Raw genomic sequence first — 14,701 nt, forward strand, 5'->3', positions numbered from 1 at the left:
AGTCAGGGTTAAGGAAGAGTCACTTCTGTTATCTCGTGTCTGTGCTGTGATGGATTTTTTTCGGGGTGGCAAACGAAAGGTGCTTGATAATGAAGTGAAAGGGAGAGAATTACAGGGACAGAAAATCTGTGAGAAGCAGGGACAGATCAAGTTGTGGAGTGAAAGAAGAAATCCAACAGCTCGAATGGAAACTGAAACACATAAGCAGGACTCATGCAGTGCCATATATCTTTTCTGTTTTTATCTCTAATTGTTTTTCCTCTCTTGGTATCTGCTTTTTTTTGTCTTTTCCCTGCTTTTGCTTTTTCTTGAATTGCTTAACTCATTTCCCATTTTTCCCTCTTTTTGCTCTCTCTCCCTCTGCTGACTACTAAATAAGTAATCACTGTCCTCATTCACACCATCTGGAGACTTTTCTTGCAGGTGTTGAACTGCTTCCACTGTTTTTTAAACAAGAGTATTCACTACATATCGTTGTTTGTTGTGCCGTCTTGTCATAGATGCAAACTGCCAGTGATACACAGCCGATATTTAGTAATTCTGGGAAGTATGCTATGAACACTTATGAGTGATAATGTTTGGTTATAAAAACCTGCTTCCTGTCATTATTTTTGTTTCAAAATGTTTTATATGCACTTCGCATTTCAGAACAGAAGGTTGCCCTGCGGTTAGGGAGTCCATCCTTCACTAAAAAACATGTTTCTCACATAAATGTAAGCTTCCTGCTTTTATTCCATTAAAGCAAAGCAAGAGAGCAAACAACACTTGAAAGTGGATCTGTGAGTTTGCCCTTCTCCTTCATTTGCCTGTTTCTAATAACTTCTTCTTTATTAGCTAAACCTGTCAATCCTAGTGCAATTCAATACCAACAGTTCAGACATGAATTCTCTGAATTTAGCTTGATTGAAGTCAAAAAGGTATTAGTTTGTAGGTTGAACTGGACTGTATTTAAAATAGTCCAATACAACATCACCATTAAGTACAAATTGAGTATTAAACGGCAAGTTCAGTGAATAAATGACCATTATTATGTTGGTAAAGGTGAGAATTTAGTTTGAGCTGTTCTGCTGGTTTCCATTAGATTTTACAAACGTAGAAACGGTGGACGCAAACAAAAGCTGGAGACTGTGTTGGCTGAAAGCTGACGTAGATCTGCGTCACTTGATGTGTCCTGAACTGTGATTTACTCTCAAGTCTGACGGAAGTAGAAATGGTCTAAGCCGGGGTATGACTGTACTTGATAAAGGTTGCAAACGTACACGTTCTGTTACTCATCATTATGTAATGTTTATAAAAAATATGCATTTCTCAGAATGGAAACTGCTAAGAGCAGTACAGTTTTCTCCATTAGAACACTGTTACTCATAAAACTCTCCTTTTGAATTAGCTCATAAGTTTGTCTGTTCATCTACAGAATCAGATTTTAGCTTTGCATTGCATTAAAATGCAGTAAGCAGTTGGAATACACAGGAACCAAGGCGATGATTTTTGACAGTATCCCTTTCTCTCTGCATCTCCCTGTCTTTTCCATTCTCACCCTCACTGCTTCTGCTCATGTCTCTCTCTTTTTTGGCCTATTCAGCTTCTCCACAGGCTAAATCCTGAGCCTTCATCTCCTTTTTCTTCCTCTCTTTTCTCCATTTTTGCAACTACTCTCCTGAATCTCTGCCAGGAGTCCCTCTGCTCAGAGCTACAGGAAGGGAGGGAGGAGAGAACAAAAAGAAAATACAACAGAGAAGCAGGAAGAAACTTAAGCAAGAAAGAAAGAGTCAAAGAGAATGACACAGATTGAGTGAAAAATGTGTGATACTATCGCCAACGTAAGATTAATCGGTATGACGGTTATACAGCTGATTTGTACTCACTCTGTGGAAACTTTGGAGGGTTGTCATTGACGTCTGTGAGGGTGATTTTAACCTCTGTGGTCCCAGACAGTCCCCCCATGTGACCACCCATGTCCTTGGCCTGGATCACAACATCGTACTCCTGACGTGCCTCACGGTCCATGTTTGGCAGGGCAGTGCGAATTATACCTGAATGGACAGGTTGCAAACTTACACTAATGCAAATTTACATGTGTACATGCATTCATGTGGAAGTAGTGTTATTGTCTGTTTAACATATGTTATTCCTAAATAATATCTAGAGAATTCTATGTACATTGAAATCAATAGGTGAACATTTTAAATTCTCTTTCCTGGAAAAACAGAACAAGTAGGCAGCAACAACTTAATAACTGATTTGCCTTCCTAAGATCGTGTCATTTATGTCAAAATATTTCATTTTGAAGAAAAGACATCATCAGTCATCTTTCACATAAATAAAAACTAGTTAAACATGTGTGAAGTCTTATTTTTCTCCATTTCAAACCCCAGTAATTTTTTCGTTCTGTTTAATTCATCACCCACCGCTCTCTTTCCATCTCTGTCTCCACATGTCTAGCTGCAGTGTTTTGGAGTTGAGGCTGTCTATTTTAATACCAACTGTGTGTGTCTGTGTGTATCTGTGCATGTCTGTGTCTATGTCTGTCTGCATTTGTGTGTGTGTGTGTGTGTGTGTGTGTGTGTGTGTGTGTGTGTGTGTGTGTGTGTGTGTGTGTGTAACAGCATGAAAAGCTGATAATCTCCAAACCAATTAGAAATGTGAGCTCTGGATTTGAGCCAGTCAAATACCCAACACTGGTTTGATTAGCCAGATTTACTCTGCCCAAATCTCTCTCCCTCTCTATGCACTAACCACTCTCTTTCCATGAACTCACTCTCTCTAAACCAATTTCTCTCTCGCTCTCCCCCCCAACCTCTCTCTTCTGTTCCTATTCATTCTGTCTGACCAACATAGCTCCATGTCTGCCCGAACTTCTCTCCTTACATCCAATTTCTTCCCAAATATTGGGCCTCAGCTCTTCAGAGACCAAGCTGAAGGTCCTCCTGGGGCCTCTTTTTACAGCAGTAGCTTCTTTTCCACACCAATTTTCAGTGGATAGGATGTGCTCTTCTATAGTCCTTGCAGCACTCAGTTCATAACATTTACATTAAGAGTGGTAGAAGGTCTTGGCAAGAAGCCGCTCCCACGAAGTGCCTGGTGCCACACCAGGTGCTGGGATGCACAATCATGCTAAGATTTTTAAAGTGAAAGTGAGTATGTCTTTACTTCGAAATGCATATATGCAATTTGCACAACTTCTATGTTTGAAAGGCCACACCTGCCAGGTTAAAGAAGCATATGTTGTAAGTTTGGATGTTTAGGAGTACTGGTGGCCCAAGTGACAATTTATTATCTGTGTGATTTGTGTTGTTCAGTGAGTTAGCATGCATTAGGCTAGACTTGTGATTTTTGTGTAGTCTTTCTTTGGTGATACTACACCTGGGCTGTAAGTATTAGATTGGGCTGTTTCTAGACCAAAGGCAGGCTTCTGTGTTCAACCTCACCTGTCTGAGGCTCCACAGAGAAATATGGTTGTCCTTGTAGTATACTGTACACCAGCCTGGCACTGTTACCATAGGTGGGGTCATCAGCATCTGTAGCCGTCACCTGCACCACTGATGTACCTACAGGATGGACACACAGATGTAACAGACAAGTCAGGCGATTACTCTTCCTCAGTGTCTCAGTTCAAACAATGGTTTTACAAACACGCTTGTCACAGATTGTTTGCAGAATCACCTGCCTGTCCATGCTGGATAGGAAAAGGAAATAAAAAACAGACACTGCAGCTGAACTGCTCCTCTGCAGCTGGTCTTCAAATTATTTTACATGACATTACATAGACTCCAATTTTGGTGACTTTCATGTTTAAAATATATTTTCTTATTTGCTTAATGAGATGACACAGGTCAACAAATCCAGCTTTTAGAAAGCCTGGTCAGAATCTGAAAATACACAACGAAGCAAAAGTTTTTCTTACTCCCCTGAAACATTTTTGGAGAAATGTTGTTTTCACTTGACAGTAGCTGTTTACTTTTAGTAAATCTATGTTAACTGAACTAGACACTGTTGAGCTGAGCAAGTAGGCCAAATATATTTCATTTTCAGAAGCATGAAATATGTTTCATTAACTTTCCATATTTTTCCTTCTTCAGAAGCTCTCTCTTACCTTGTGTGAGATGAACATTAGCATGTCTGTTTGTAGTTTTAAACTGGAGCTGTTATATTTGTTATGTGTGGGTGGCAATTTATTGCAGGCCTAAAACTGCTGGTGCTGTTTTTGCAATTAGAAGATATTGGTAGAGCCCCTCCACACCGGCTCTTTGGAATTTGCAGTTTTCAGTTGCAGCTTTTTCTGCCCCCTATCCTATTCCATATGAAATCCCCTGGGTATATAACTGTAATCAAGTTTCTTTTTCTGACGTCCATAAAATCACGTGGACCTGGTTAGTCAAATTACAGCTTTCTTTCTGTTCTACTTCTGTGGTTTGGGCTGATGGCAACCAGACTTTATTCAAGTTTCATTTTAAGAAGTTGATAGGTGGAAAAACAGCCTGAACAAATGTAATTTTGATGTCCTTTCAGACTTTTATTTAAATTTTTTTTTATTTTTGGAAGTCCAGTTCATTCAGAGAAGGGATTTCTCCAACTTTCATGGTTTCAGGCAGCTCCACTGCCAGTGTGGTTCATTTTAGGTCAGCCTCGAAGGGATGATGACTTTCCAAGACCATTTAAGATTTGGAAAGAAAATCTTTCAAGATCAAAAACTTCAAGTGAGGAAACTAAGGAGATGGGTAGGAGCTGATGAGTCTGTGCCAAACTAGTGCTGAACATTACTTTGCTTCTACTTTTTAGAAGCTAAATGTTTCAGATAATGGATTTGTCTGAACTCTACTTCTCTATCACACTTCCTGTGTTCAGATTTCAGTGATAATTAATAATGTATGAAAAAGGCTGTTCAGCAGACAAACAACACTGAAGATGAACTTCATTGGGGACTTCATTGACGAATGTCACTCAGTATTCAGTGGAGAACTTTTCTGTACAAAAACTTGTTTATTTTTAAATTATATGCGCAAAGAAAACAGATCTGATGGTTTTTACTTAAGAGAAATGTTCAAGTCTTTACTTAATGACTTTAGTCTGTTCCTAATAGATGTACAGGATCTAGTAAAGGTCTAGTAAACATGTTGAGCTAATATGCTTTTGTAGTACATTCTTAGGTTATATCCCAGTCTGTTACTGCACTGCTGTCAGCCCAAAGATCAGCAGTTGAATCTACCCATTTGTGGGTTTCCTTCATTTTTCTTTATCCTCAATAGCTGTGGATGTTTTAGCAACCAGCACGCAACTTCGGCTTTCCCTCTTCCTAACACCAAACATACCCTTCCTTAATTTTTTGCTATGCTACTCACCAACATTGGACATTTCAGGCACCCTGGCAGAGTACGGCCCATGTAGGAACTCAGGAGGGTTATCATTGATGTCCTGAACTTTCACTATGAACTCTGATGGAGGCTCCAGAGGCTTATTAGTGTCTCTGGCCACGGCCTGGGCTGTTAAAGTGTACTGGGCTTGCTCCTCTCGGTCCAGGGTTTTTGTGGCATGAATGTTGCCCGTCTTGTCATCGATAACAAAGATTGTTCCTGCACCTTCGCCTGACAGGATATACTTGATGTTTCCATCTCCTGAGTCTACGTCTGAGTGGAGCTGAGGAGACAAGAAGAGCGTGACTCAAACCAGACAGAAAACAGAAAAAACACACACACACACCTGTGAAGCATTTAATGTTGACAACATCTGGATTTCAGATGGTGTGGAGAGAATGATAGACTGGTGGCTACAGACCTGGTACACAGGCAAAACTGAAATACTACAGATTGGCTGCCTGACAAATGTAACATGTGGTTGTTTCTCAAGTCTACAAATGAGCCTTTTAGGAGCGTTAACTTAGTAGCACTGCTTTATATGGTTTAGTCTGTTGTGGACTGTAAGTCTGTTGATTCTGTTTATTCTTCTAAAGAATGCAGAAAGCTCATTTTACGGCCAATATGGCAAGTTTTACATATAATTACTGCTTTAGATTGAAGTACATTATTTTTGTTGTGCACAAAAATGGGTGGTATCTGGTGAGGCATTAATGGAGATGAAGACAGGAATAAATAGACGGGCTAGTAGATGTGCTGTGCGACATAGGCAAACACTAATAACTAAGATTTAAAATGCTGTCATCAAAATATGTTGATGAATGTTGAACATTTACTCAAATGCTCGTTGTTCCCTTGCAACACCTAGTCGATTTATAATGACATGTTGTAAACATCACTTGTTTGTTATGAAAGCTGCTGCTCAGTTTGAGTGATGCTGTGAAGGAGCACCAGTAATCATTTCAGCCTTGAATATGAACACGATCTCTGTCTTCCTTTCACTTTTTAGAAAGTGTTTAAACATTTAAATCCCATAGGAGTTTACTCATTTGCTGTCACCCTGTCTTGCCCCCGTCACTAGAGGGTAGAACAAGACAGAATTTAGACAGCTACACAATTTGTTTGACTTGAGTGAAGAGAAGGGGATTTTTATTTTCATTTCACACTGTGTTATACTCACCCTGCCCACCAGAACTGGGTCAGGTCCAGTGTACTCCTCAATGACAAAGAACTGATTCCAGACCCATCCTCGTTTGGACCTGTGAAGTACCTGCCCTTCCTTCCCTGCTCTCTGTTTGTGTCTGTGGAGCGACAAGTGACCTACAAGCACAAGAACAAACATTGATACATGCAACAAACATATTAACAAACATTAATATATGCTTTGTTAGTTTGCAAGAAAAATCTCTTATGTGATGACGTGTTACAGTCATGTTTCTTTTTTGTACCTGGATGTCTGTGTCTGTGGCCCCTTTGATCCAAGGAAGAATTTCCTTTCCGGGTTCCTAGTGCGACACTACAAAGCGCAGAAACTCCCACCAACACCAGGAAGGCCCTCAGCAGCCCAAGTCCCTGTCGCTTCATCATCAGCATCACCATATTGCTCTACTTAAGCAACCGTGCACTTCACTCCGCCCCCTTCTCTCTGGTTCCTCTCAGTGGAGCTCTGCTCCCACTGAGGAGATATCCTGTATTTGTAACAAAATGTTGTTGATGACCTCTTAGTTCATTAGCTGAGATGAGGCCTGAAGCTGCAGATATTCATCACCCACTTTCAAGTAACTGCCTTTTTTTTCTCCTTGCTTTTTTTCTTTCACCCTCTCACAGTTCCTTCACCCCTTCTCTCCTTCAATCACAGAACCTGGAATACAAACAGACAAAATGGTAAATCGTAGTCATAGCAGCAACAACAAAAAAACAAACAAACTGCTTGACAAACAATATTAAAGAGCATATTTATATTCAGTTTAATGAAACAACTTTCAAACAAATTCTTTCATCATTAATTTATCAGTGACAGCAAAAACAACAGTTTTGTAATCATTCATTCCTGTCTGTTACAGAGGATAATGTTAATTGGCTGCAGTTGGAGATCTGACTCCTTAAATGGTTGTCGTGTTGATTAGGACATTGTACTAATTACCCAGACAATGCTGTTTGTAAACTCATTAGCTTTAATTTAATTAGACACAGACTCATTCGCTGGGGGAGGTACAGCTCATGTGCAACACCGTGTTGCTGTATTGCTCTATTTACAGCCTTTTCAAATGAAAGCAAAGTGCAGCAAACATGATAATGTATGAACGTTATTAAAGGCAGATTTTGTACTGTGACTCCACTCAAATGTCATTAATTTGGGTTTCAGTTGGATCCATTAAAAAACACTCTGATCACAGTATTTGTGATCATTCAGGCATTTCGGATTCAGTGAATCAGCAGGAGAAAGATTAACTTTGATTGCCCATGAACACTCCTGACCCGTGAATCAAGAAATACAAGAAACTCTAGATGAATGCCAGTGAAGTGCAGTTGTAATGAAAAGTCTTGGCAATGAGCGTGTTATAAAATAAATGTGATTGGCAAGATGAAGGAATGAACAAATTAATGCCAAGTTAAACATGGACTCTATCAGCCATATGGGAGGTCATAAAACTGCAGTGCTCAACATATGATTTGACACTTTCCAACAGAATACAGGAACGCTCGGTAGGAACAGATGTATTTAGTGAGACCTACAGTTTATTTCATATTTCTATTTTCCAACTGCAACGGCTATGGTATATATTGATGCTTCATTTGCACACAGCTGAATCTGTGTGCATGAGGTATAGGACACAACAGCAGATTTCCCAGGTGTTACTGTATTCCACAGAGACCTCGAGTGTCTCTCGCTGAAGAGCCAGGCATGTGAACAATTAAAGAGAACAAATCCAATTAGACTTCAGAATAATTGTGCCAAAGCCATTTGTATTCCAAATTAATTCAAGACATGTTAGAAGCAAACACAGAGGGTCACGAATTGTATGTATCAATTACAGAATAATTTTCTCAGGTAGATAACTGTTGGATATTGTTTTCGATATAATCACTTATTTACTTCATTCTTCTAATTTTCCTTTGTCTTCTGTCTCAACCTATACTCTGCTGTTCATTCAATGCCAGAACTACTCCTTTAAGGCTCATTGGCTCCTGTTGTCCACATGGTCAGTCAACCAGGAAGTGTTGACAGTTAATCTTATACCGGCTCATCATCTGGCTAATTACCCTCGAGTCCTGTGATTGATGTGCTTATCTGTTTGTATAGCAGAAAGTGTGTTTTTGTATCTGTCCATCTATCATTTATCTGTGTAAGCCTCAAAGCTGTTTCACTGCTTGATGCGATTTATCTTGGACTGAACTGAAATTGCCTTTAGGGAAAAAATTTAAGTGTTGAAGAAAAATCAGTGACAAATTCAAAGAGTGAAAACCGAAGAAGAGCAGAGAATAGAGAGTAAGACATAATGTGAGGAGAGTCTTGCGATGTGTGTGTAGTTTGAGTTGAGAAGACAAAAACCAAGAATACTCATGATTGGAAGTTGTCACTTGCAGGTGAAATGATTTGTGAATTTGACATAAAACTTAAAATACTTTTTAAAAACAACACCAAAATAATTACGAACCCTGGTGTGCACTTGTGCAGTGAGCGGACAGACACCTGCTATGCAGAATTCATTAACAGGCCTTCAAACTGTCATTTCTGTCAAATTAAATGTCATCTCCATTTAACAAGTAAAAATAAAGCAAGGCCCAAAAAATAAAAAACACCCAGCTATGAGTCATATGATGTTTGGCTCAAAAACTGTCATACACATACAAAACAACAGTAATAAAAAAGGACTGAGAGCAGGTTTTGTAGCAGTGACACCTCAGAAATATAACATGTTGACCTGACATATTCAAACAAAGCAGTCATTAGATTATTATTTTTTTAAAGTATAAATGCGAAGTAAACATATTTAGTGTTTCCGTAAGCTTAAAAACAAAATCATCATCTGTTATGGAATGAGAATCCTGGACAGTCGCATTATTTCTGCCTCTAATATTCGTTTGTTGCTGTCTTTCCTGTTTCTGACATCTAAAACGGCAAAGAGAGAGCTAGAGACACAGTGATAATGACTCCCCAGGGCGAGCATGCCTTTTGGCCAGACCACTTCCTCTGTCTGAATACATGACTCAAGAGGCACATTAGAATAGTGAACTGTGTGTGTGTGTGTGTGTGTGTGTGTTGTGTACCGTTCCCTCGGGTTCGTAAAGCTGCAGTAAATCCGTGAGTCAAGTATTGGACGAGACTCCTGTGATACATTGATTCATTCATTGACTGTGTGTATGTGTCATGCAGAGGTCAGAGCAGCGAGTTCAAAAATAAATGCAGCGCAACATGCCCTGTTGGGCGACATATCATCACTAAGTGACTGATTGCACCACGTACGTGTGTTCGTGAATAACTGTCAATTTGAGACAATGTATTTTTCAGCATGTGTATATATATATATATATATATATATGTGACAGTTTGCTTGTGACTGTGAGTGTAGGAATGAGCATCTTTATGTGATTAATATGTTCTGTTTACAGTATATAAGTCTGGTGTTTCTAAATTTTCCTACCACTTCCAGTTTTGACTGAGGTGTCAAGTAGACTAAACTCAAAGTTTCGAACTCTTCTCAGATTTTGTTCTTGAAAGAAAAGGTCATTTTTTATGATACCTGCTGGTAGCCGGCCTTGTAGTCTCGTTCATCCTTCTTATATTCTTTTAATTTCCACCACAAATCCATAACAGTATGGATCATGGTGATTAACAAACAGCTACTGTAATCATGTTCAACGTCTAATCTGGGTCTGCAGTGAAAGATTGTTTGAGTGGGTTAAATAGATGTTGGACAGAAAATGCCTTTCTTTTTTTTGAAGCTCTCTTTGTTTCTGTCTCACACTGTACCTTCTCAGGCAGAATAGCTGTAATGGCTGCTCAGCTGTAATCATGGTGATTATCCAAAGCCAAAATGTGGATGAATGGGGACAATTCTGGCTTCTTTAGTTTTCTTTTTCATTTAGTTTCCATTCCCATTTTTTTCCTGTTGCAGCTAACATCTGTTTGCTCCTCCGACCTGATTATATTTCATTAAGAGCTGTGAAATCAGATGTATTTAAGAGTTGTGATTATTTTCTGCAGCTAAAACTGAAACTCTCTGTTCATTGTGGTGCCTAATTGAATAAAAAAAACAAAACAAAATGCCTCTACTCACAAGATGTGAGATTACTACTTAGAAATGCTCGTTTGGGCAGTGTTATGAAGAGATAACCTTTCTTATGCACTGTAACAAATACACCTTTTCCAAAAGTTCAAAATACAGCTTTAGAAAAAAAAATGTCTTGACTTATTTCAGCTTCTCTCTCTGTCTTGGACATGTGGGAGGGCTAGTCTAGTTTTCTCTCGTTCTCCAACTCCCTCTCTTTCCCTCCCTGTTGCTTCCTTTCAGCAGTCAGTTTTTGGAGTGTGCCTTAATTTCTCTCTCCTCTCAGCGAACCAAACCTCCAACAGGAGCCATAAAACACTGGAAAATGCCCGGGAACTGTACAGAGTAGATTAAACAGACTTGACCCAGCCTTTTTTCCCTTCTGCTCAAACTTTCTACTCCTCTCTCTTTAGAGGTCAGTAGTAATAAAGGTGATTTATTCATGTATGAATGTGATATATATCCATGTCTACTCGCTGTGTGATTGTGTTTAGAGCTGCATGTTTTATTAGTTTTCTCCCCTGTCTCCACATATTGACTGTGTCAAGTATGTATATAGGCAAACAATGGCCTTGCTGTATCTCATCTACAGCGTATGGAATCATATATATATATATATATATATATATATATATATATATACACACACACACACACACACACACACACACACACACACTTATGAATTTTACACTGGACAAGCCCTGATGTTCAAAATCAGACACGATGTTTGGGTGGGTTTTTTATTTATAAAGCATGTAGAAGATACAGTATGTATGAGATAGTGGATGCTGACCTTTCTAATGGTCCTGCAGAAGTAGGTTTTTGACTGAAGACATGAGTTTTAACACATCATGACTAACTTAGTTGTCATTTTCCATCTTTGCACATTTGAAATCTTGATGGATATTTGGCAAGTTTGCTTTTTCTGTTTTTAACTACATAGTGAACATCAGCTATCCCCAAGTGATAGCACTAATGGATTATGTCTGAATTAGCTAGGCGGCCAACATGATCAGGAAATGGATGTACGACGTGTTGTTTGTTCCCCTGGCACAGACTAAAGGCGACACTTGTTCCTTCTGTGTTCTCACAGCCACTGTATCATCGTTTGTTCCTGCCACATTGGTGTCATTTGGCACGGTGGTCAATCTGTTCTGACAAGAAATAACATGGCAGTACAGCCGAGAGTGGAAGGTCGCTGGTCGTATTGAAAGGTGCAAACACAAATTTAATTAATTTTTTAAGTTTTAGTAGTATTAGATCTGCATGTTTATGAAAAACAGTGATATAACTCTGCTTCATCACTACATCTCAATGTTGTAAGGACATTTCTAATCTGCATGCTTAATTAACTGGAGTCATTTACAGTAAATTAACTAGTATGGCTGGCACAAACAGACTTAGCTATTGCCACAACCTGTAAGTGTTCACTCACACGAGAGCTCCTCCACCCAGTGAACCCCTCTATAACCCTAAACAGTATTTGAACCAGATGTGATGTTTTGTTTATGTTGGGATAAAAAAGGGGGTTATGTGAGGTTTAAAATGAAAATTTCTGTTACTGTAGAAATCCACTCCTTCTCTGCAAAACAAATTCCCCAAGCCACTTGGCTGTAGTTTGCTGTAGATGCGTAACTGTAAATGAGATGAAGCCGCCAGAGAGCGATGGGAAGGAGGGAGACTGAGACTGAGAGAAAAGACAGCCACAAAGAGAGAGCGGTCATGTCCCAGGCCAACAACTGTCAAATGAATTTTACATAAACCTTTGAGATATTGCGAAGATATAACATGTACATTTCCATCTGCCAGTGTAAAGCAAATACATTTAGTTCCTGAAACTCATGGAAAAAGAAAGAATAATTTCCCACCAGAAAGAATAAGCCTGATGAGTAGCTTCTGCATCTTCCTTGCTTAGTAATCTTTTTTTTTTTTTTTTCAATCTGGCAAAATTCATATGAAAATTAAAGACTAAGTGTGATTGGTGGAGTGACATGGGAAGCTAAGAGACACAAATATGTACAGAGACAAAGGGCTGATGTAGTGAAGTTCGCCTTGGGTTTCTCATTTCAGTGGGCGGCTCTTTGTGGTCGGTTAAAAGCTTAAAAACAGAACGGGGCTGAAATCAGACACCCAGTATTTAGCTCACACCATGAAACCTGGGGCCTAATTGCCTTTCAATTATAGGATCTAATAGGTGTGTGTGCGCGCGTGTGCGTGTGTGTGTGTGTGTGTGTGTGTGTGTGTGTGTGTGTGTGTGTGTGTGTGCCGGTGAAGCAATTACAGAGAAATAGCTGCAAAGCTTTCTCAGCATTTGTGAAAATAGGTATTAATGAGAAGTTAGTAACACACAGACAGAAAAACACAGACCCACAGTTAGTGCAGAGTTAGTCTTCAGTATGTGTATGCATCCATGAATGTCTATCTCTGTGTGTGTTATGAAAGTGTGTGTGTCTGTGGAGAGGTTGCTCATTCCTGTTAAGCTATTAGTAAAATTGAGGTGCTAATTACCACCACAAGATCCCAGGTTTGCTGTTTTCGCACACACGCACACACACACACACACACACTCGGTTTCATGTGCTATTATCTCTAATCAACCTCACTTTAGCATCATTAGTATCCTTTTACGTGAAAGGGAATGAAGTACTGAATGTTCTAGTGGTGTTAAATGTCCAGAACAAATCTAAGTAATATGTATTAGGAAATGTAATTATTATGTAATCTAATGATTGTGCAGTTCATAATTAGGCCACTTATTAAGCTTTCTCAGGATTTCTGCTGTGTCCAGTGGTTGACGGTTGCAGAAATAAAGGGGAAGACATCAATCAAAGGATGCCGATTTCGATTTTTGTGTGCTTTCTTTCCCGTATCGGCAGCACACGGTACAAAGCCCAAGTCAAAAGCGTGTGACACATCTGCAATGACATTGATATACTGTGATATACTGTACGCCCATTAGTTACAGCCTAAATCTCATCAGCTGTTATCCATCCCTTTAAAGGTAATGTGCTTTGTGTCATGGAGCTTTGATTTTGGTGGAGAGGATAGTCTGAAGGAAACTAATAGCTTTGTGTATGAGGGGAAGAACTACTGTGAGGGAATATGAACTCACGTAACTTCGAAGGAGATGAACAACACTGGTAAATCATGTCTTATAGTGACTTTGAGAGAAAGGTTAACGTAGAATAAAGGTCGGCAATTTCAGATGAATATGAGTAGCAGTACACATCACAGCCACATGTATAGTTTGAGGAAAATATTTAAATTAAGTTATCTAGTTGCTGCAGATTTTTAAACACAGCAAGGAGAGCATGTAATTTATCACCGGCAGCCATTGTCTTTTTTTATTTTTTTTATTTTATAAAATCTACTGTTGACTGGCATACTTCTTAGTTTTATCAGAGTAATGATTTCAGTAACACCGTTAAGTCAATTTAGAACAAAATAGTAAAGAGTCGCTGCTATGGGTCCAACAGAAAAGTTGTAGCATGTTATGTTAATTTACAAAATGCTAAATAAATAAAGGAGATAATGGTGGAAACAATGTGCTGTTGGCAAACAAAAACTTCTTCTGCACCTAATTACCTTTGTCATCGTTCATAGAGCTAAATGATTCTGTCTAAAGCACTTTATTTCATAATAATAAACCCAGTTTACATGTGGATTTTGCGAACCGTTTTGTTTTGCTCATTTTGATTACCATCCTCAATTACTGAGAATCACACTAATTGGTATGGAAATAATATGCAATTTGCGGTAAATTATGTGCAATCAGAACTATTTTTTTTTCTGTTAATGAGACAGGAATGGCTTTTAAAATTATTTGGCAAACAGATTTTCTGCTTTTTAATAAATGATAGGACTTGCGCTGAGATTCACACCAATAAAGACAACTGCCTCACGTTTTCATATCATGCATGTTATATCATAGACCAGCTCAGTTGCAAGACCAAAAGTTAAGGTTCACAAAATGTAAGCTTCTGCTTCCTCCTTGACCACAAAGCTTAGACAGTGAGTTGAGGGAAGAAAAATATATTTTCAATGCTGTGAAACATAATGAAAATCTAACAGCTC

General features: G+C 38.9%; 1 protein-coding gene across 4 annotated transcripts in view; it reads right to left on the bottom strand.

Moving 5' to 3' along the window:
• Window positions 1-14,701, bottom strand: part of cdh11 (cadherin 11, type 2, OB-cadherin (osteoblast)) — a 69,627-nt gene that overhangs the window by 14,948 nt on the left and 39,978 nt on the right. For 3 of the 4 annotated variants that reach the window (XM_026309415.1, XM_026309412.1, XM_026309413.1), the window contains 5 exons: window positions 6,800-7,212; window positions 6,532-6,671; window positions 5,340-5,634; window positions 3,429-3,548; window positions 1,866-2,033 (listed from right to left, as the gene is read on the bottom strand). In XM_026309415.1, the coding sequence (XP_026165200.1) occupies window positions 1,866-2,033; window positions 3,429-3,548; window positions 5,340-5,634; window positions 6,532-6,671; window positions 6,800-6,950 (874 nt within the window). In that variant the 5' untranslated portion in view covers window positions 6,951-7,212. The remainder of the gene's footprint in view (window positions 1-1,865; window positions 2,034-3,428; window positions 3,549-5,339; window positions 5,635-6,531; window positions 6,672-6,799; window positions 7,213-14,701) is intronic. The other variant, XM_026309414.1, reaches the window with a different exon arrangement.

Source organism: Mastacembelus armatus, chromosome 15 (genome assembly GCF_900324485.2).
Source record: "Mastacembelus armatus chromosome 15, fMasArm1.2, whole genome shotgun sequence".
NCBI lineage: Eukaryota > Metazoa > Chordata > Actinopteri > Synbranchiformes > Mastacembelidae > Mastacembelus > Mastacembelus armatus.